The 21012-nt window shown below is 35.6% G+C and overlaps 1 protein-coding gene across 1 annotated transcript in view; it reads left to right on the top strand.

The window, feature by feature from the left end:
• LOC145685021 (leukocyte elastase inhibitor-like) overlaps positions 1–21012 on the top strand; it is an 86888-nt gene that overhangs the window by 9622 nt on the left and 56254 nt on the right. The window contains exons 3-6 of the mRNA XM_081757362.1: positions 149–267; positions 8758–8940; positions 9198–9411; positions 17397–17617. Of these exons, the coding sequence (XP_081613488.1) occupies positions 149–267; positions 8758–8940; positions 9198–9411; positions 17397–17617 (737 nt within the window). The remainder of the gene's footprint in view (positions 1–148; positions 268–8757; positions 8941–9197; positions 9412–17396; positions 17618–21012) is intronic.

Below are 21012 nucleotides of genomic sequence, written 5' to 3'. Positions count from 1 at the left end.
AGTTCTTAACACCTACGTTTTCGTTGTTTTTAGTGCGTATATTATTATTATTATTATTATTATTATTATTATTATTATTATTATTATTATAGATTATAGATTATAGATTATAGATTATAGTCCGAATACCTAATTTCCATTATTTCAGTGCTCTCTGCAGTCACAGCAAAAACACCAACAGTTCAACGTCTATCAACAGTTTCCAGGAATCAGGATGCAACACAATTACGAGATGCTGCCAACTCTTTTGCCATTCGCTTGTTAATGGTGAGTATAAAAAGTTTTTCGAATACATTGTTACCGTACGGCTGTTAAATTGATTGATACTTGTTGTGTTTTGAATTGAATTACTAAAGTAGAATACTTTTTTCAAGTAAATATTTGTCCCTGTTCGGAGTATGATTTCGTCGTTAGAAGAAGATAAATAACAATTGAAACAATTTGCTAGTTAATAGTTATATTTTACATACGAGGACTATCCAAAAATAAACTGTACTTTTTGAATACAATAGTACTTCCTGCTTCTGAAAATTATTCAGATTTAGCTTTTTTAAAATAATTCTCTTCACTTTTGGAACATTGTTCTCAGCGCGTCATTTAAGGTGGATCACCACCCGGAAGTCAGTACGTATTTTAGCTCATTCCCTTAACTACTGTGCAATGAAACATTACATGTTATAAATATTGTACTATAAGACAGAGTTATGTTTCAGCTACAACATAAGACACTGATATCGTAAAAGGTGACTAATAAAAGAAAATATTTGATTCGTTTTACAATGAACACATAAGATGGTACTTGTTGTTATATCTTACTAAAACTGCTCAGTTTTACGAAATGTTTATTTGTATATGACAAGTATTTTAAAGTAACGATCTTATTACGAAATATATATATTGTTTGATCGTTTTTCATGTTATGTTTTACATTTTACTTAAGAGTTAATTTACATTTAAGGAAATAGTTTTTGAAAAGAAACTTGCGCAGAACGCCATAATGCGTCGTTGCCAAATTTTTACGTTTACTGTGGTAGTCACAAATAGAAAATTCCTGGATTCTAGAGTTGCAGCTCAAAAGCGGAACTTAGCTGTGAATTGTGGTAAGGGTCGAGAACTAATTTCTCGTAAGTATCCAAGAAGAATTCCATGATTACTTCCCTTATTATCAGGCATCAGTAAACACTGGACGCTATCTGGCAACGCCACACTATTCAACCACCGTTTAGCATAGCACAGAGGACACCTAGTGATCCACCTTAATACTGGAGTGCATCGTGGAGTGCCCTTTTTGAATATCCTGGGGGTCTCGTAGTAAATGTTTTGTTATCTCTTCTGAGATCCTCGTGGCTAAGCGATTAGCATACGCGCCTTTGGCATGGGAAACATTGGTTCGATTCCCGGCGGGAGCTCATGTGCTTCGGATTCGACGTTAAGCTGCAGCTCTCCGTCTCATATAGCCTCGCTGCTGGAAGGGACGCTAAACTGAAATTCAAATGAAATTTCAAAAAATGAAAAATGAAGTCATCTCTTCTGTGAATAGGAAACTACGACCTTTTAAGGTAGATTTAAACTTGAAGAATAGAAAGAAGTTTGCAGGTCCCAAATCAAGCAAGTAAGGTAGCTGGGGTACAAGGGTCGTATTTCTTTGCCACGAACTCTCAAATGGGTAGGAGCATTGTCATGGTGCAGGATTCATGTTACATTTTTCCAAGCTTCCGGTTTCTTTTGAGCATCTCTCAAACGCCTCATCACTTCTAAATAATACTCTTTGTTGATGTCTGATCATGTTGGATATTCATAATGAACAACATCACAAAAATCAAAGAAAACAATAAGCACCACTTTAACGTTTAAGCAACTTTGACTTTGCCCTTTGAGTTTTACGGAAGATTGGGATAATTGCCTTTGTTTCAACGTCATAGCCATAGTCTGTCACCTGTTATGATTTTTTAAGAAGCTGCCGTTTCCGATTGAACAATTCAAATAAATCTTCACTTACTTCCACATGTGTTTCTTTTCATTCATTTATTAGCAACCGTAGAACGAATTTTACAGCACAACGATGCAAATTCAGTTTCACAAACAAGAGCACATGGCATTACATTGATTGATTTCTATTTCCTCAACTATTTCGCAGACGGTCAGAATATCACATATATTCTGACAGTGAACGCCATCACATGATGTTGATGGACGTCCAGGTTTTGCGTCGTTTTCGATGCATGTTCTTCATGATTTGTGTAACCTTCAGTTACAGCTGAGGTGGTATAATTTTTTTTGACCGAATAATTTTCATCCATATTGTATAACAGTGTTGTGTGTTATCAGGTTTTACTGTATAATTTTCGGCTTACGTACTAAATTCGTTTTGTTTTTGTCCAAATAAAATTAATTCAGAAGTTTCAGAATAGTTAAAGAAAATAGATCCTCAAGACATAATCCCTTTTTATTTATATATTATTTTTCTCCGAAAATGTTTATCTATGGACATCTCATTTGGATGATTATATATATATATATATATATATATATATATATATATATATATATATATATATATATATATATATATATATATATATATATATATATTTCGATGTAATTCATAGATTAGAGATTGGGTACAATTTTCTGAATTTTTCCACCAATCCGATATTTGGTAGGATACTTTAGACCCCCTTCGACCCGATGAGATACATATCCTGTTAAAATCCTGTTTGATCCAGTTTTTAATATTTCTCATTCTTTTTGTATTTTCCGCCGCGAATTTTCTCTGCTGTGATTTGGAACTATATGCCACCTCAGTGTTCTTTCTCGTCTCTACCTTGTTCTTTGCCTGGTTTTCGTCGTTCTGTTAACAACGCCGACTGGAACAACTCAGCAAAATCCAACAAATTCAGCAGCAAACTACAGAATATGGAGGTAATAATAGTTTAAATAGCTATATAAACAGTTTGGAAGCTCGTGGAGTCCTGAACTTTTAAGAATCTGCCAGTGAAGTTAAGAAAAAAAATGTAAATATGGAACTTGTCATTACGATCACCATCTTGGACGGTACCATCATCTCCGGACAGGTCAACAAGGATAGTGAATTCTGATTTTCTGGTTTTGTGAGTGGTGCAATCCAATATTAGGAAAGGACTTCAAAATTTTCCTTTCCCATCCATATTTTAGTTATGTTGCAGTAGCCTGTCAATACATAATTTTTGTGATTAGTATATTTGCAATCTAGGGAAATATGGCGGTATATTTAGTTTTCTGTTTTCCTGAATTAACATTAAATTCTCAGAGGAGCTCCTCCGTGGCTAAGCGGTTAGCGTACGCGCCTTTGGCGTGGGAGACCCGGGTTCGATTTTCGGCGGGAGCTCATGTGGTTCGGATTCCACGTTAATCAGTAGGTCCACGTCTTAAATAGCCTCGCTGCTGAAAGAGACGCTAAACTAAAATCAACTCAAATTAACTCAAATTCTCAGAGTAAACTCTAGTAGGGACTCCTATCTTACTCCTAATTTGACCTAGCTTCCAAGTATAGTATGTGTTAGATGATGACGTGAAAGATTCCTTTCTCTTCAGGAAGGAAATTTTCCTTGAATGTCCTTTCGGGATCATCAATAATTGTTATATAATTGAGAGGAATGGATTAGTTTTTGGTACAAGGGCCATCTGGTCCTAGCTATCCCCCTCCTTTTTAGCATCAGATCCGATTAAAATGTGGTGATGTTTAGAGAATTGTTTAGTGTTGATATATAGTATATGATTTTGTGTAGTAATATGTGTTTGATGTGTAGTTTTAACTTGTGTGTCGATGTAACATGTATGTATGAAAGTGTTATTAACTTATTTAAGGGCAATGTATTGTTGGTTATTAATTATTCATCTCTTTCTTTCGAACCTAGTAGTTAACTCATCCCTAAATTAAAGCCATTGTGACATTACACACTTGTCTCGTGATATGGAATAGATAGTTTGTTGTAAATAGGCCATAAACCATTTTCCAGCACAAAGGTTATTGTTACTTTATAGCTCCCTCTAAAGCCAGTAAACAAGCGCGTAACTCAAGCCTCTTGTTTATCAAAATAGTTAAGAAGATTAGTAAAGTTGAAATAGTATATTTTTCGTTTATAGATGGAATTATTTGATGGCTACAATCTATGTGAGTAAGTAAAACGATAAAGTACATTACCAATGACCTATACTCGAAGTTATTATCCATTCTGTAGTTAAATAATCAAATGGTAAATGAAATTAAGCTTTGCGTTCACTTTTAACTACAAGTCATTAACGCTACACTGTCGTTAGATCACAGCTTTAACTTTTCTTTTTCCTTTCTTTTTGCAAATACTCTGATTGCTGATTTCAGAATATAAATATATCTATAAATGAGTACCGTATAGAAATACGAATGGTTTTACACAGCAATTTGCACGATAGAAGTGTAAATAAAGTAAATAATACTGAATTTTGCTTCCATATATACGATTATTAGGCTGCGGAATATAAACATACGGTGTTGCTCGTATTGGAAGGAGTGGACCTTGGTTCATGCGGATTTTCATGTAGTAGTTAGTGCTTAAGAAATTTTATTTAAGTTTATTCTTATTGAATAATGTGAATACGAGTTATAAGAAGTGGTTTATGTAGTTTGGGCGTGTGTAAAAAAGTCGGGTGTCTGAAAATGAATCTACGATATGAAATGGGAATAAATATAAGTAAGTAGTAATATATACATTTAATATAGTGAATGTAATTGAATAATAGGATACTTTAATGTGTATATGAGCCCAATTTATTCGTCTGCCACTGGTTAGGATCGTGACTTAAAACATTTGTATGACTGTTTATGTACTCGTATGATGATAAATGTTTGAGCAGTGACCTCCACATCAAAATTCGTATGAAAGGGAATGTTGTTTGCAAATGACGGATTATGTTTACACTGTGTAACCTATTGGTCAACCGCAATTGTTTAAATTGGGTCCAAGAAGTGTCTTAGAGGAATTGTATGGTAAAAACTATTAATATTTCGTAATCATTATAAAATCTTCCCTGTCTATATATATATATTAATGACTCAAGTAAACCGGATTTGTTAATGATTACATGTGCTAACGATATATGTCGTCTGACAATGTGAGTGGTGTTTGTGCAGGAAATATTTTCGTACAGTTCAGGAGCAACTACAGAACGGCATAACTGACTCGTGAATTATGGTGCAGTTTAAGTACACTCGTCCCCATCCTCCGACACGCTATAGTATCTGGTTGCTGTTTGAGATTTTTTCCTCTTCAATGGTATTTTACTAATTTGAGTTCGTTACCGTTCATAGAGGTAACGGGATGGATAAGAGTGAATACTGTAGTATGTTTACTACAGTAAAGATTTGTTTTCCATCCCAGGGCGTCAGAAGTCCCGTGTTCATGAATTTTCATTTCCTTTACTTCTAAAGATATAGTATTTGAAATTAATTGCCGTCTCAAGACTTCGCGAGTCTTGCGGACTGGGAGCGACTCGCAAAATTTGGCTTATATTAACTTGACAGTACAAAATTACTTTATTTTTTAATTTTGGCTACCCCCGTTTAGGATTTCCTTTTCTTATGACTTCTACACTATTTCTCCGTACTTTAACCTAAATCTTCTCAGTTTTCTGAGGGGTCGGATATTTTTTATTTTAGAAATTTCAAAATTTAAGGCAATGCCGCCTTGTCCTCCCTTTTTTCCTTGTTGGTTTGAGCCGGAGACGGTTACTAGATAAAACTTTCACAAGAAATACCTTGTGAAGTTTTTATTTACAAGACATAGACTTGCTTCTTGGCAACAAGGTTTCCCCAGTTGGCCACGCATTTAGATTACCCCTATTTTCTGCATATTAAGACATGTTGAGTTGGAAGACGACGATTTGTCGCATAATTTTAGATTCGACCACTTTCTTTGTAGTATCTAACATTCTATCTTATCTTCTTCTGCGCGCCTCCGTTTCTTTTCTAGCTATCTTTCTGTTTTCTTCTTTAAGATTTTTAACCTGCTCCCCGTTTATCTCGTCAATTTATATAACCATTCAATATAACTGATATAAACTTAGGGATATTATGTAGATATTCGTTTGGTTTCCCACGAGATGTTGCAAGATACAATTCGTAGGGTAATTTACTTTGTCATATATCAAGAGACCGTTTCCGTTGCTAATTGACCCGCTGTAGTCCTGGGCGATCGCCTGGAAGACGATTTAACTCTGCTTCTGTTTTCTTTACAACGAAAGAACATTATAATATTTTACACAATTTTTTTAACCTCGACATCTCCTGACGAAATGCTTCGGGCTCCACCATTGTCCAGGGTCTTTGTGTCCATCTTCGTTTCAATGCCGTACTATAGAGATGAATCTATCTGTGTAGAATATATGGGCCCATGAATTATTGTAAACTTCTTAAGATTTTATCATCAGTATTGCAAACCGAAAAAATTTCAGAGTTATAGATCAATTTACGTACCTGCCTGTTTCTCTTGTTATCTATTATTTACAAATCACCAAGGGTAAAAACATGTTTTATTGTGTCATGCGGTTACCCATCTTATTGTCGAGTTTATTTCGTGGTATATGCTGTAGTTGTGCAACCTTAAAATTATATTAAACTGGGTAATTAACTAGAAACTACAAGAAAACCACTAAATATATGTATATTGAATTGTATGTTCAATTTTAACTTTTTCACAAGATTCATCACTAAAACTGATCTGTGAAAGAAATTTGGGGTTTGTATCAATAAGAATAAGCATGATTGTAACAACTGCTTGTTGAAGGGATTTGAAATTTGACTATATCCTGTAATGTTATTGCAGTTTATATACGTAAGGGCGGGGAGATTTGCTTAGTGGTTTTCAAATCCCCTGGGTTTTCTCACTTAGGTTTTTAAAGTTGGAGAGATTTGGCTTGTGTGTGTCAAGAAAACCCGAGGTTTTTCCCCCTTGGTTTTGGTAAAAAAAAAACACCCGTGGTTTTTCGTTTGGAGAGTTAAATATCTCTGGGTTTTTAAAGATGGAGATATTTGGTCTACAGTGAAAAAACCCAAGGTTTAAATACCTAGCATTTTAATGGGGGAAATTTATCCTACTGGTACGAGTGTTTTTTCAGACCGAATAATTTCCTGTAATCAACCTGGACGAAATAGGCCACATCGATTACGTGGATGATGTTATTGAGAACCAGCCACACCAAAGAAATTATACAATACGTGGCAGAGTAGATCCTTTGGCAGTCTACAGTAATGAAGAATTTGGAGATCGTTGGCTATACCAAAGAAACTCTCCGACAATTAATGCATTTGATTGAAGAAGATCTACACAAACCAGTACGTAAGCATGACTGCTCCGCAGATTTACAGGTATTGATTACATTACCCATTCTCCGCACAGGCACTTTTCAACGAGTTGGTGGTGATTTGGTAAATGTACATCGCACAACTGCAGGAAAAATATTTCACAGTGTAGTTGGAATTATAGCTAGAAGAAGCCCCTAGTTCATAAAAATGCCTGCAGTGAAACTGGAGTTCTAAGAGGACTCACAATTCCCTGGTGCAATTGGAGCAATTGATTGCACCCATATTCCAGTTCTGTCATCCTCTGGTCCAACTGCAGAGTTGTACAGAAACAGGAAAGGGGTACATAGTATCAATACACAACTAATTTGCGATTCTAATATGAAAATATTAAATATCGATGCACATTGGCCAGGCTCCACCCATGATTCAACAGTTTGGAGGAACTGTTCCTTGAGAGTCATAGCCGAGAAAAGAAACCTTCCTGGATTATTAATAGCTGACGGTGGTTATGCTTGTACAAGCTACATGTTAACGCCTATTCCAAATCCTAAAAATGCTGCAGAAGAAAGATACAACCATGCTCACAGGAAACCAAGAAACGTTCGCTGGGTTCTATTCGATTAGACAGACAGGGAAAATAATACTTTTCAGTCACATGTACAGCAAGTCCGTGGATTTCAAGAAAAACCCTGGGTATTTCACCCCACGGTTGATAATGAGCAAATCTCTTCAGTGAAAAACCCCGGGTTTTCGCAAAAATACCTCGGGGGCAAATACCTAGTGTTTTACTAAAAACCAGAGGTTATTTTCCCCACAGCAAATCTCCCCGCCCTAAAGGCGAAAAAAATTGTGAAGTAGTTTGTGCACGTTATTCATGATACTTACTTGGGTCTACTTATATGGTTTTCTTAACACACTCCTGTAACATATTCAAAATGGACAATCTATCCCTGATCCTAGTTTTTTAAAACCCTTCTTGTTTCTTTGAATTTTTAGGTCCACTAATAGATGTCTTTAATGTTGGAGGTCGTTGGTGGTACACTGTTCTGAACTATCGCTGTACTCATGTTACAGCTACAAAACAGACATAGCTTTCTCCTGTGAAGTTGTCATTCCTGTTTACTGATCCTTTCAGTAGCACCTGTCGCCGGAGTCAAAAATTAACGCAGAGTTCCATAGATCATGAAAGTGCAAACTTTGATAGTTGCCGGTTAGTTCATCTAGAATAGGGATATTACAGATTGTTCGTATGAATCTTAAGAGTCATTAGCACAGGTGGGAAATATTGATCATAAGTTGATCATTTTTGTTCATATAAGAAAGTATCTAACCTAATTGGTTCCAACGTTATTGTCTATTAATTAACTTTAGAAATCGCATTTCTTTGTGTTTTAAACTGTGTTAATTGTGTAACAGTGATTATATTTCTTTGCTTGTAGCAACTATCCACGAAGAATCGAGACAACATGGTATTCTCTCCATGGAGTTTGACAACTGCTTTGTTAATGTTGCACGAAGGAGCAAGAGGAAATTCCAGAGATGAATTAGAGAAAAGTCTTTCTCTTTCAAATAACATAGAAGCAACGAGATTAGCCTATACAATAATTGTTTCTGATATTTTGGTAAATATATCTTGTGTCCTTCTGTATTATTATTGTTATCCTATGTTGCAAACTTAAAAGATGTTCAAACTCGTACAGAATATTCTCTTTATTAGACAAAATAATTCAAAAGCGTTATGGATCTTCTAGTAATCTGTAAGGTCAATAATTTCCAAGTAAACTTTACATTTTTTCTTCAAGAATAATAAATTAATGTTATGTTATCAATAGAAATATTAGTAATCTATGTAAAACTTTAGTAATGTGTCTATTTTCAGAATAATAATTCTACAAATATTTTAGACATTGCGAATGCGTTATTCCCTGATGAGAAATTTGAGCCTTTACAAGAATTTGTTAGCGAAATCTTAACAACATATAACGGAATAGTGCAAGAAGTTAACTACAAAAATGCCCAAGAAGCCGCAAGCACAATCAACCAATGGGCAGATAAAAGCACGAGAGGTCTCATTAAGGAAGTTGTTACTCCAGGTAGCAATTTTCCTTATATTTAGTTCTCAATCAATCCTTTACTCTTGATTTTTTTTTTTTTTTTTTTTTTTGTTTCAACGGTGAAGATTTCTTCTTTAGATTATTGACTATAAATTAAAACTTTACGTGTAGAGTTGTTCTGTTATTTAAATATAATAATTATTTTAATTTTAAAGAATATTTACTTCTGTTAGCTTTGCGTAAAGCATTCCAATATCTGCTTAAACATTTTTAATTGTAGTTATTTAGAAGTTTATGATATACTGAATTTTTAAGTTTAATTCGTATCGAAAGTTCAAATGTTAATGACGCAGCAACATAATTGAAATATTAATGGTACCGACATATTTTACAATAAAGCCAGCATATATTGTGTCATTTACAGTGTTTATTAAGTTAATATATATATATATATATATATATATATATATATATATATATATATATATATATATATATATATATATATATTTAGTAACATTATTCAATATAAGTGTGAAATATTCTAATGTTGCCAAATCATACAACTCATTGATTAGTCAAAAAAGTATGAAAAGTAAAATTAAATATAATAAAGTATTTTTCAATTTGATGTCTCATACTACCAAGGTGGTAATAAAGAAAGTACTATAAGAATTCATGTTATCATTGTAACAAATGATGTAACAAACTTGTAAGAGAGTACACATAATGTTTAATCTTTTTAACAGTACTATGAACTAGGTGATGAAATAATAAAATTTGATAATTTTGAAAAGTTTGATTTATTTTGGAATAATAAAAAAAAACAATAATAAATTTAAACCTCAATAAGAAAGTTATAGAAGGACAATAATGGAAATTATTACGAATACTCTAATCGTAATCGACAACCGAAAATGATTTCTACCCCAATCGAAATCAAATCCTATTTCCTTGAACGTCTGTCGTTTCACCACTTACTTCATCCTTTTTCAAAAGAATTTTGAAATGTTATCTAGTGGAATCAGACGATCAAGATTGATTCATGGAACAAGTTGATAGTAGTATCCAGTTACCAAAAGTTTTTACGTTGAACTGTGAATCTTTGATATTTTATTTAAACCATGGCTCTTTCGGTTTAAGTGAACTTGAAGCAACGTCATTGACGGCCGTCTTACTTGACATAATGTGTTATATATATATTTATATATATATATATATATATATATATATATATATATATATATATATCTTCATCAATCCTCGTTCATACATTTTTCCCCAGAAATTCGTCTGTAGATCTAATCATCTCTATATTTGCAATGAAAAGTTACCAACTCTGCGTGGAGACTGAGCCAAGCAACAACCAAGACCATATTTTGGGGGGAAAAGAGGTTAAAATGTGGTTTTTAAATGATGTTATACATATTTTTACGGATATTTTCATCTCCCCGTTGGTTTCTAGAAGGCATACTTTGGGTTTTCTGCGTCTTTGCTATTAAAATTGTTCACTTGCTGCTGAATGTACTAATTTTCATCTGTGTTTGTCTTCTGCAGTCCCTGTCTGCTCTAGACATAAGTTGCAACTGCAGCATTTTTGGCAGTTAGGGTTCTTTCCTCACGCCAAATGTCAAACTGTTCTCTGCGGCATATAGATATCGTATCTAAAATGATTAAACACGTAATCAGGTTGCAGTTTTCTGCAGCTAATGTCACTATTATTGCACAGAAGAACATTAATTTATTGCACATAAACAAGTTTTGAGGTGGATATAGGTGGATATCTTTATCGTTTTCCCTTAAAATGCAACATCACATACCCTTTTGTACAAACAGCAACTTCCGATTTTGTATGCGTGCTACTTGTGGTAAACGCATTTAATTTTTCAGTCAATTTGTATTTCAGTCATAGTACATCCCTGCAGCAGCAAATGGAACAGTTCTCGATTTCTAATAGTCGAGCAAACCTTCAGCACGATGGGTTAACTTTGACCCTCTAAATCTGACCATCATTAGTAATAGTTCCTGCTGTATCTCAACCTGTCTTTTATATGTCCAAAAACATTTCCCTGCAGAACATCATGTTTTTCTACTGTTGATCCTGTCATCTGTTATTTCTTTGTGATTCATTACGTGTACAATAGGTGCAATTCCAAGCAACTTGATTTTGGACTTTTGCACAGCTAGATTGTGCATTTCGTCCACTATGTGGCGGAGAGAAAGAGATCAACAGACTAGTGTTTGTGAGGAAGGGTTTCATACTGTAACACATGAAGAGCTTGCATTGTACCTTGACGGACATGTAAGAACAAATTATCGTGCACCATGAGAACAGCTGACTCTTGATCATTGATGATGCTTGTGGACATAACATGTAAGCACAAATTGTCATGTAACATGAGAACAGCACGACTCTTGATCATTGATGGATGCTTACGGATATGTTTGTGCTGCACTTGACGGAGCTACAACAATCAGCAGTGATTATTTTGCCTAAACAAAAAAATACATGATGGATCACATCAACTGTAAGAGAAGCAATATCGTCTGTAGATGAAGAGGTGGTTTGGAACTCTTCTTCACGTTGATCACGACTAACCTACCGTGCTTACTACTTATGATTGTCGTAGGAATCCATTATATCATCAAAAGTGACAAACCGATGCAGGATACCTTTCAAGTTATTCTATATACTCAGAGAATTGCACACCACTAGACAGCGATTCTTGCTTGAGGATGTCAACTCACTTGCAGATGTCACTTGTTTGAGGGAGTCCAACTATCCCACCTTAACAATTGCACGGAGCTGCCAAAGAAAATGATATGATGTATGCCTAACTTTTCTGCCATGGCACAAACACTTTTCAAATGGTCTGATTCTAGAATGTTCGTGAGGAGCTCATACAATCATGATGTTAGTCATCTTGCAACGCTGTGTCACTGTAATGAAATTTGATAAACGAACGACCAATGGTGCGTTTACTCAACATTCATGGCCCAAATGACTGGTTAATATTTTTCTAGGTTTAATGTGCAGTTTTAATTCCTAAAAAAAATCACTCGCAATTGTGTGTTCATAGTGACATTTTATACAACCTTGTTCAACATTGCACTGCCTTCTACTGGCTGTGTATCCCAACCTGTTTGCTGGAGATTTACTCAGCTTTTGCTGTTATGCGCGTGACCTTCATGTGACGTTCATCCCATGTTATGTTGCTGAGGTAAGTTTTCCACCAGAAGTCAAACTGGACATTACATTCGCACCAATCTGATATACTCTAAGGGCGGGGAGATTTGCTGTGGAGAAAATAACCTCTGGTTTTTAGTAAAACACTAGGTATTTGCCCCCGAGGTATTTTTTGCGAAAACCCGGGGTTTTTTAGTGAAGAGATTTGCTTATTATCAACCGTGGGGTGAAATACCCAGGGATTTTCTTGAAATCCACCGACTTGCTGTGCATGTGACTGAAAAGTATTATTTTCCCTGTCTGTCTAATCGAATAGAACCCAGCGAACGTTTCTTGCTTTCCTGTGAGCATGGTTATATCTTTCTTCTGCAGCGTTTTTAGGATTTGGAATAGGTGTTAACATGTAGCTTGTACTAGCATAATCACCGTCAGCTATTAATAATCCAGGAAGGTTTCTTTCTTCGGCTATGACTCTCAGGGAACAATTCCTCCAAACTGTTAAATCATGGGTGGAGCCAGGCCAACGTGCAACGATATTTCATATTTTCATATTAGAATCACAAATTAGCTATGTATTGATACTATGTACCCCTTTCCTGTTTCTGTACAACTCTGCAGTTGGACCAGAGGGTGACAGAACTGGAATATGCGTGCAATCATTTGCTCCAATTGCACCAGGGAATTGTGAGTCCTCATAGAACTTCAGTTTCACTGCAGGCATTTTTATGAACTGGGGCCGCCTTCTAGCTATAATTCCAACTACACTGTAAAATATTTTTCCTGCAATTGTGCGATGCACATTTACCAAATCACCACCAGCTCGTTTATCAATACCTGTAAAAACACTGCTACCAGTAGGATAAATTTCCCCCAGTAAAGTGCTAGGTATTTAAACCTTGGGTTTTTTCACTGTAGACCAAATATCTCCACTTTTAAAAACCCAGAGATATTTAACTCTCCAGACGAAAAACCACTGGTGTTTTGCTGGTGTTTTTTGCCAAAACCAAGGGGGCAAAAACCTCGGGTTTTCTTGACACACACAAGCCAAATCTCTCCAACTTTAAAAACCTAAATGAGAAAACCCTGGGGATTTGAAAACCACTAAGCAAATCTCCCCGCCCTAAGGGCGGGGAAATTTGCTGTGGGGAAAATAACCTCTGGTTTTTAGTAAAACACTAGGTATTTGCCCCCGAGGTATTTTTGCGAAAACCCTGGGTTTTTCAGTGAAGAGATTTGCTCATTATCAACCGTGGGGTGAAATACCCAGGGTTTTTCTTGAAATCCACCGACTTGCTGTACATGTGACTGAAAAGTATTATTTTCCCTGTCTGTCTAATCGAATAGAACCCAGCGATCGTTTCTAGCTTTCCTGTGAATACGGTTATATCTTTCTTCTGCAGCGTTTTGAGGATTTGGAATAGGCGTTAACATGCAGCTTGTACAAGCATAACCACCGTCAGCTATTAATAATCCAGGAAGGTTTCTTTCTTCAGCTATGACTCTCAGGGAACAGTTCCTCCAAACTGTTGAATCATGGGTGGCGCCAGACGAACGTGCAACGATATTTAATATTTTCATATTAGAATCACAAATTAGCTGTGTATTGATACTATGTACCCCTTCCCTGTTTCTGTACAACTCTGCAGTTGGACCAGAGGGTGACAGAATTGGAATATGCGTTCAATCAATTGCTCCAAATGCACCAGGGAATTGTGAGTTCTCATAGAACTTCAGTTTCACTGCAGGCACTTCTGTTCCAGCAGGCAGTTTTATGAACTAGGGTCTTCTTCTAGCTATAATTCCAACTACACTGTGAAATTGCAGTTGTGCGATGCACATTTACCAAATCACCACCAACTCGTTGAAAAGTGCCTGTGCGGAGAATGCGTAATGTAATCAATACCTGTAAATCTGCGGAGCAGTCATGCTTACGTACTGGTTTGTGTAGATCTTCTTCAATCAAATGCATTAATGGTCGGAAAGTTTCTTTGGTATAGCGAAAATGATCTCCAAATTCTTCATTACTGTAGACTGCCAAAGGATCTACTCTGCCACATATTGTATAATTTCTTTTATGTGGATGGTTCTCAATAGCATCACCAACGTAATTGATAAGGTCTATTTCGTCTATGTTTATTACAGGAAATTATTCCGTCTGAAAAAACACTCCTACCAGTAGGATAAATTTCCTCCAGTAAAGTGCTAGGTATTTAAACCTTGGGTTTTTTCACTGTAGACCAAATATCTTCATTTTTAAAAACCCAGAGATATTTAACTCTCCAGACGAAAAACCACTGGTGTTTTGCTGGTGTTTTTTACCAAAACCAAGGGGGCAAAAACCTCGGGTTTTTTTGACACACACAAGCCAAATCTCTCCAACTTTAAGGGCGGGGAGATTTGCTATGGGGAAAATAACCTCTGGTTTTTAGTAAAACACTAGGTATTTGCCCCCGAGGTATTTTTGCAAAAACCCGGGGTTTTTCAGTGAAGAGATTTGCTCATTATCAACCGTGGGGTTAAATACCCAGGGTTTTTCTTGAAATCCACGGACTTGCTGTACATGTGACTGAAAAGTATTATTTTCCCTGTCTGTCTAATCGAATAGAACCCAGCAAACTTACCCAAGCAGTCAATAGCCATTCACAGGGGACTCTTGATTCAGCTTTTCTGCTCTCGTTTTTCCCAGGATACTTTAAGGGCGGTGACGTAACCTGGAGGTATCGCGGTATTTTTCTACAGAACAAGTGAAATACTGCATGAACAATTACGCTACTGTTTCAAGATGGGCAAAAATCATAATTGCGCAGTAGCTTATTGAAATAACAAAGGAAGCAATACAAATGAATTAATGTTCCATCGATTCCCTAAAAATGATGAACTTTGAAGAAGATGGATTTCCGGAATAAACATATATAAAGTTGTTGCATATTTGGCATGTGTCTCCTGACTTCAGGTTAGGTAAGGTTTTTTTTTTTTTTTTTTTTTTTTGCTTTAAACCTACTTACGATACATAACATTTTGGCACTTGTACTTAAGAAAAATGTTGGATTACGTTATCACACTGGAAGACATAAAGTGGAGTTTTACCGCATATTTTATTACTCTTTTTGAGGTACATAGAAAATAATAGCTAGGTACAAATGTATAAGACACTACAGATTCGACAGTTTGTTATTGTTGGAAGACGTTTTAAAAGAACAGAAGAAAACGTCACACAGGTTAATAGGTGTTGTATAAGTTACGAAAAATGATTCTGCACGAACGCCCTTCGGAAATTGTTACCAGTCTGGTTGTCTTGACTAATGACATCTACCTCTTCATGGAGTACAGGATCAATTTCTTCACCTCCATAATTCTCACCATTCAATAAACCAAAGTTATACAGCACAGCACATGCCACAATCACTGTTGCACATTTTCTTGGACCAAAGCGCATCCCACGTTGCAGTATTCGGAAGCGTTTCTTTAGTACTTCATTTGTTCGTTCTACCACGTTTCTTGCTTTCCTGTGAGCACGGTTATATCTTTCTTCTGCAGCGTTTTGAGGATTTGGAACAGGCGTTAACATGTAGCTTGTGCAAGCATAACCACCGTCAGCTATTAATAATCCAGGAAGGTTTCTTTCTTCGGCTATGGCTCTCAGGGAACAGTTCCTCCAAACTGTTGAATCATGGGTGGAGCCAGGCCAACGTGCAACGATATTTAATATTTTCATATTAGAATCACAAATTAGCTGTGTATTGATACTATGTACCCCTTTCCTGTTTCTGTACAACTCTGCAGTTGGACCAGGGGGTGACAGAATTGGAATATGCGTGCAATCAATTTCTCCAATTGCACCAGGGAATTGTGAGTCCTCATAGAACTTCAGTTGCACTGCAGGCACTTCTGTTCCTGCAGGCATTTTTATGAACTGGGGCCTTCTTCTAGCTATAATTCCAACTACACTGTGATATATTTTTCCTGTAGTTGTGCGATGCACATTTACCAAATCACCACCAACTCGTTGAAAAGTGCCTGTGCGGAGAATGCGTAATGTAATCAATACCTGTAAATCTGCGGAGCAGTCATGCTTACGTACTGGTTTGTGTAAATCTTCTTCAATCAAACGCATTAATGCTCGGAAAGTTTCTTTGGTATAGCCAAAATGATCTCCAAATTCTTCATTACTGTAGACTGCAAAAGGATCTACTCTGCCACGTAATGTATAATTTCTTTTGTGTGGCTGGTTCTCAATAACATCACCCACATAATCGATGTGATCTATTTCGTGTTGATTACAGGAAATTATTCCGTCTGAAAAAAACACTCCTACCAGTAGGATAAATTTCCCCCAGTAAAGTGCTAGGTATTTAAACCTTGGGTTTTTTCACTGTAGACCAAATATCTCCATTTTTAAAAACCCAGAGATATTTAACTCTCCAGACGAAAAACCACTGGTGTTTTGCTGGTGTTTTTTGCCAAAACCAAGGGGGCAAAAACCTCGGGTTTTCTTGACACACACAAGCCAAATCTCTCCAACTTTAAAAACCTAAATGAGAAAACCCAGGGGATTTGAAAACCACTAAGCAAATCTCCCCGCCCTAAAAATCTAAATGAGAAAACCCAGGGGATTTGAAAACCACTAAGCAAATCTCCCCGCCCTAACTGTCACAAGTAATAAAAACTGTTATATTTAAATACTTGTATTTTTAGTATAAAGAAACTACATTACTTACGTATTACTTTTTTTATTAAGAAGTATACTTATCTTGAATTCTTATTATAATATTAGTTTTATTCAAAATGAAATTTTCTACTACACGAAATGAACATTGTGTTCTTATTCTTCTTATAGACATGTTGTCTCCACCTCCTACTCTTATATTAAGCAATGCTGTGTTCTTCAAAGGAATGTGGAGTTCTCCGTTTAACTCCAGCGATACAACTGAAGAAAACTTTTATCCAGAGGGCTACGAAGGAAATCCAATCAAAGTTCAGATGATGAACCAACAACACAAATTTTTTTATGGAGAAATCCCTGAAATGGAATGTCAAGCACTTAAGCTTCCCTATGACGTAAGATCATCATTTATTTAGTATCGATGTTAAGGACTATCAGTATTTATTACATAATTATATTATTTATTTTCTTATTAAAATTATCATTTATTAATTTTCTTTTCGCAACTGATAGTTTCTGCTTTCTTTAGCATTTCCATCAGTGACGACGCTAAAGGAGGCAAGGAAGTGCCCTCACTCGATGGCGACTACCCCCCACCCAAACACATATTGTAATGTTTTCGGAATATGTTACAATAGACTATATTATATGACTTTCATTGATCAACTGCTTCCATACATATGCCAATATACTCCATACAATTGCCATATAAGTTTTGAATATCCTAAATTTATGTAACCTCTCTGTAACGGACACTTCTCATTTACGGATAAACAATTATATTCCATTGCTGTCCGTTATTTAGAGGTTCCAACATACCATATGACTTTCAGTGATCAAACGCTTCCATACATATGGCAATACTCCATACAATTACCACATGAATTGTGAATATTCTAAATTTATGTAACTTCTCTGTAACGGACACTTCTCATTTACGGACAAACAATCATGTTCCATTGGTGTCTGTTATTTATAGGATTCGCTGTATTATATGACATCTACAGATCAAGTGCTTTGCTCAAGTTATAACCTAAACCATTACAAAGATCACTTCAGTCCTGATCCACCGTTTCATATAAACTCAAGGAATTCTTTGTTAGCTAAATTAACGTCTAGTACCCAGTTCACTAGCGCTTCATAATATCACTATACATAAAAATGAAAGTAACGTTGTTCGGATGCTATCTCCTCCTAGACTACTGCATCGATTTTGATGACTTTTTGAACATGAGTGGAACATTGTCTAATTTAGCACTTGTCATATTACTTTGCTCCAAATGCATATCTTGAATGGGAGAACGTGGGTCAAAATTTATTCGAAAAATTTAGTATCTCATGATCCTGATAACCTGGCATATAGACTCTTATTAAAAATAAATGGACTCTTATCCAGTCATTATATATATATATATATATATATATATATATATATATATATATATATATATATATATATATATATATATATATATATACCATGTTTATATGCATGTGTGTATGTTCCAAATAAAATTAGATGAAATATTTCACCTTTACATCCCGCGGTTATACCGAATAAGCTAAAAGAGACAGTGATGATGAGAATGAATGAAATGGCGGAATGAAGAAAGTGGGAGGAAACCCACGTACAGGTGTGTGTGTTCACTACAAACTCCACTTGGAGCAAGCTGGAATCGATCCAAGGACGCCACGCACTAGAAGTGAACACTCTACCACTTTTTAAAAGACTTTATTAACAGTTCAATTGCATGTATGTTGGTCACTTATGAAAGAGATAAAAGAGCAAGTTGTTGAAAACAGTAAAGAACTGTTAACAAATAAGAAAAGTAGTCATAATTGTTATGGAGCTAAGACAACAAAGTAATTTATAAACTGTTTTTTTGTTAGGACTACATATTAAGTTTCTTCAAATGACACTGTAGATAACACAAATGCACATCGGCATGATATGGTTGATATGTGGTAAGCACATATATATGCAGCGACCCAAATTACTCTGTTATTTTTCATTTTAGGAAAACAATTAAAATTTGGATATATGAGAACATTAGTAGCAGTAATATGGGATGGGGAGGACTGACAAGTCAAACCCATGAGTTTGCTGTAAAGTTGTCAGATATTTTGAATCTCTGTGCAAAATTGTGGCAATGCTCAAAAGTATTTATGTTATGCCAGTAACCGCACATATTATGAAACACTATATACAAAGTTTATGTATTTCTATAGCGTTTCATATTTGCTATTAACTATAAAATGCTAAAGAAATCTCTGCTGGATAAATTGAAAAAAGAGCATTAATATTTCGCCAAATATGAGGCTAATAAATTTGTCTTTTTTTTTCAATTTGAATATGAGACTTGACGAAATGCTGTATTCTAATATAATGTTAATAAAGAGCTTCGAGAGGCAATAAATCAAGTTTGTTGCGGGCAATTAACGAATAAGCAATGTCCAAAACGGGTCGCACAAGTGTAGGAATTTTAGTTCCCAAGAAAAATATGCAGTGCTTCTTCCAGATCAATGCAAGCTTAACAAGCAGAGATAACATAGGAAGACACATTGTTCTTATTGGTAGTAAATAAATCAATGCTTCTTTTAAGCATTAGGGATTTTGCTTGCAGCGCAATGTTGGTGTCGGTCAAGCCACCGTGTTTTGGTAAGAGCACTAGTTGATTGGGTGCAACACATAACAGAAAAAAAACAACAGTATCGCTATTGAGAAATTTGTATGTTTTGTGAGGGGAGGAAAAACCTGGCAAACCTCAAAAGACTAAAAACATTTTGTTTAAGAAATAAATTTCTGCTAAATATATTTATATTCTAAGGTTTATGGAGTATTAGAAGACCACGTATTTTGTGTGGTATTACCGTAAATACGCGCGTAATTTTCGCCCTCGCATAATTTTCGCATCCCAATTTTGAAGGACATTTTCTGTATATTTTATTTTCCTCGCGTAATTTGCGCACGCGGAAACTTTTTGTAAAACAGCATTTTTCCAGGAATCAATTGCGGTAGCTAATGAACAATTGGCAACGCAGCAAAGCCATTGTTGTTAGGTAAGGCCTACCGCTCACTGGCAACATTTTGTCGGGCAACTATCTTGTTGCTCTGGCTAAATGCATTGAGTCTTATGGGAGTCCGCTCACTGAGGCGACAGCGACAGAAAAGTTGCCGAGATGTCGCCAAGCAGGGCGACAGCAGGGCAACAGCTCGGCGACGGAACAGTTGCGCAACATCTTAAAATGCATTGAGTCTTATGGGAGTCCGCTCACTGAGGCGACGGCGACAGAAAAGTTGCCGAGGTATCTCCAAATAGAAAGGTAAAAAAATAAATGTTTTTTACAAGTTTTTTCACGTAACAGTTCGTTCCGTGTGTAGCGCGTGAAAAGAAATGTTCGCAATGGAAACTAATACAATCTTTGATTAATGACTAGCATGTCTTTAGTGATAAAGACTATGAAAAATTAATTGAGGATATAGAGAAACGCTCAGCGTTAAAGAAGAAATATATATAAAGAAGAAATTATGTGTTTCGCTGTTATAAGAAACTAGAATGAGCTTTCCAGCCAAGAAAAAACAACACAGGTAGGTACATTTTTCGATAATGACATATCGCTGTCATACTACACACTACTACTTTCATTAATTTCCCACAACTAGAAAAAAATACAGATAAAATTATCATTTAAGTTTCTTTCCATTTCAAATATAAAAAAGAAAAAAAAACTGTAGGCCTACTGCATAAAAATGGCCAATTTTAAAACGTGAAGCATACGCGGGAAGAAA

This window comes from Thermobia domestica, chromosome 5, assembly GCF_964235325.1.
Source record: "Thermobia domestica chromosome 5, izTheDome1.hap1.1, whole genome shotgun sequence".
Lineage (NCBI taxonomy): Eukaryota > Metazoa > Arthropoda > Insecta > Zygentoma > Lepismatidae > Thermobia > Thermobia domestica.
Note: the sequence above shows the minus strand (reverse complement) of the source record. Positions and strands in the feature narration are given on the sequence as shown.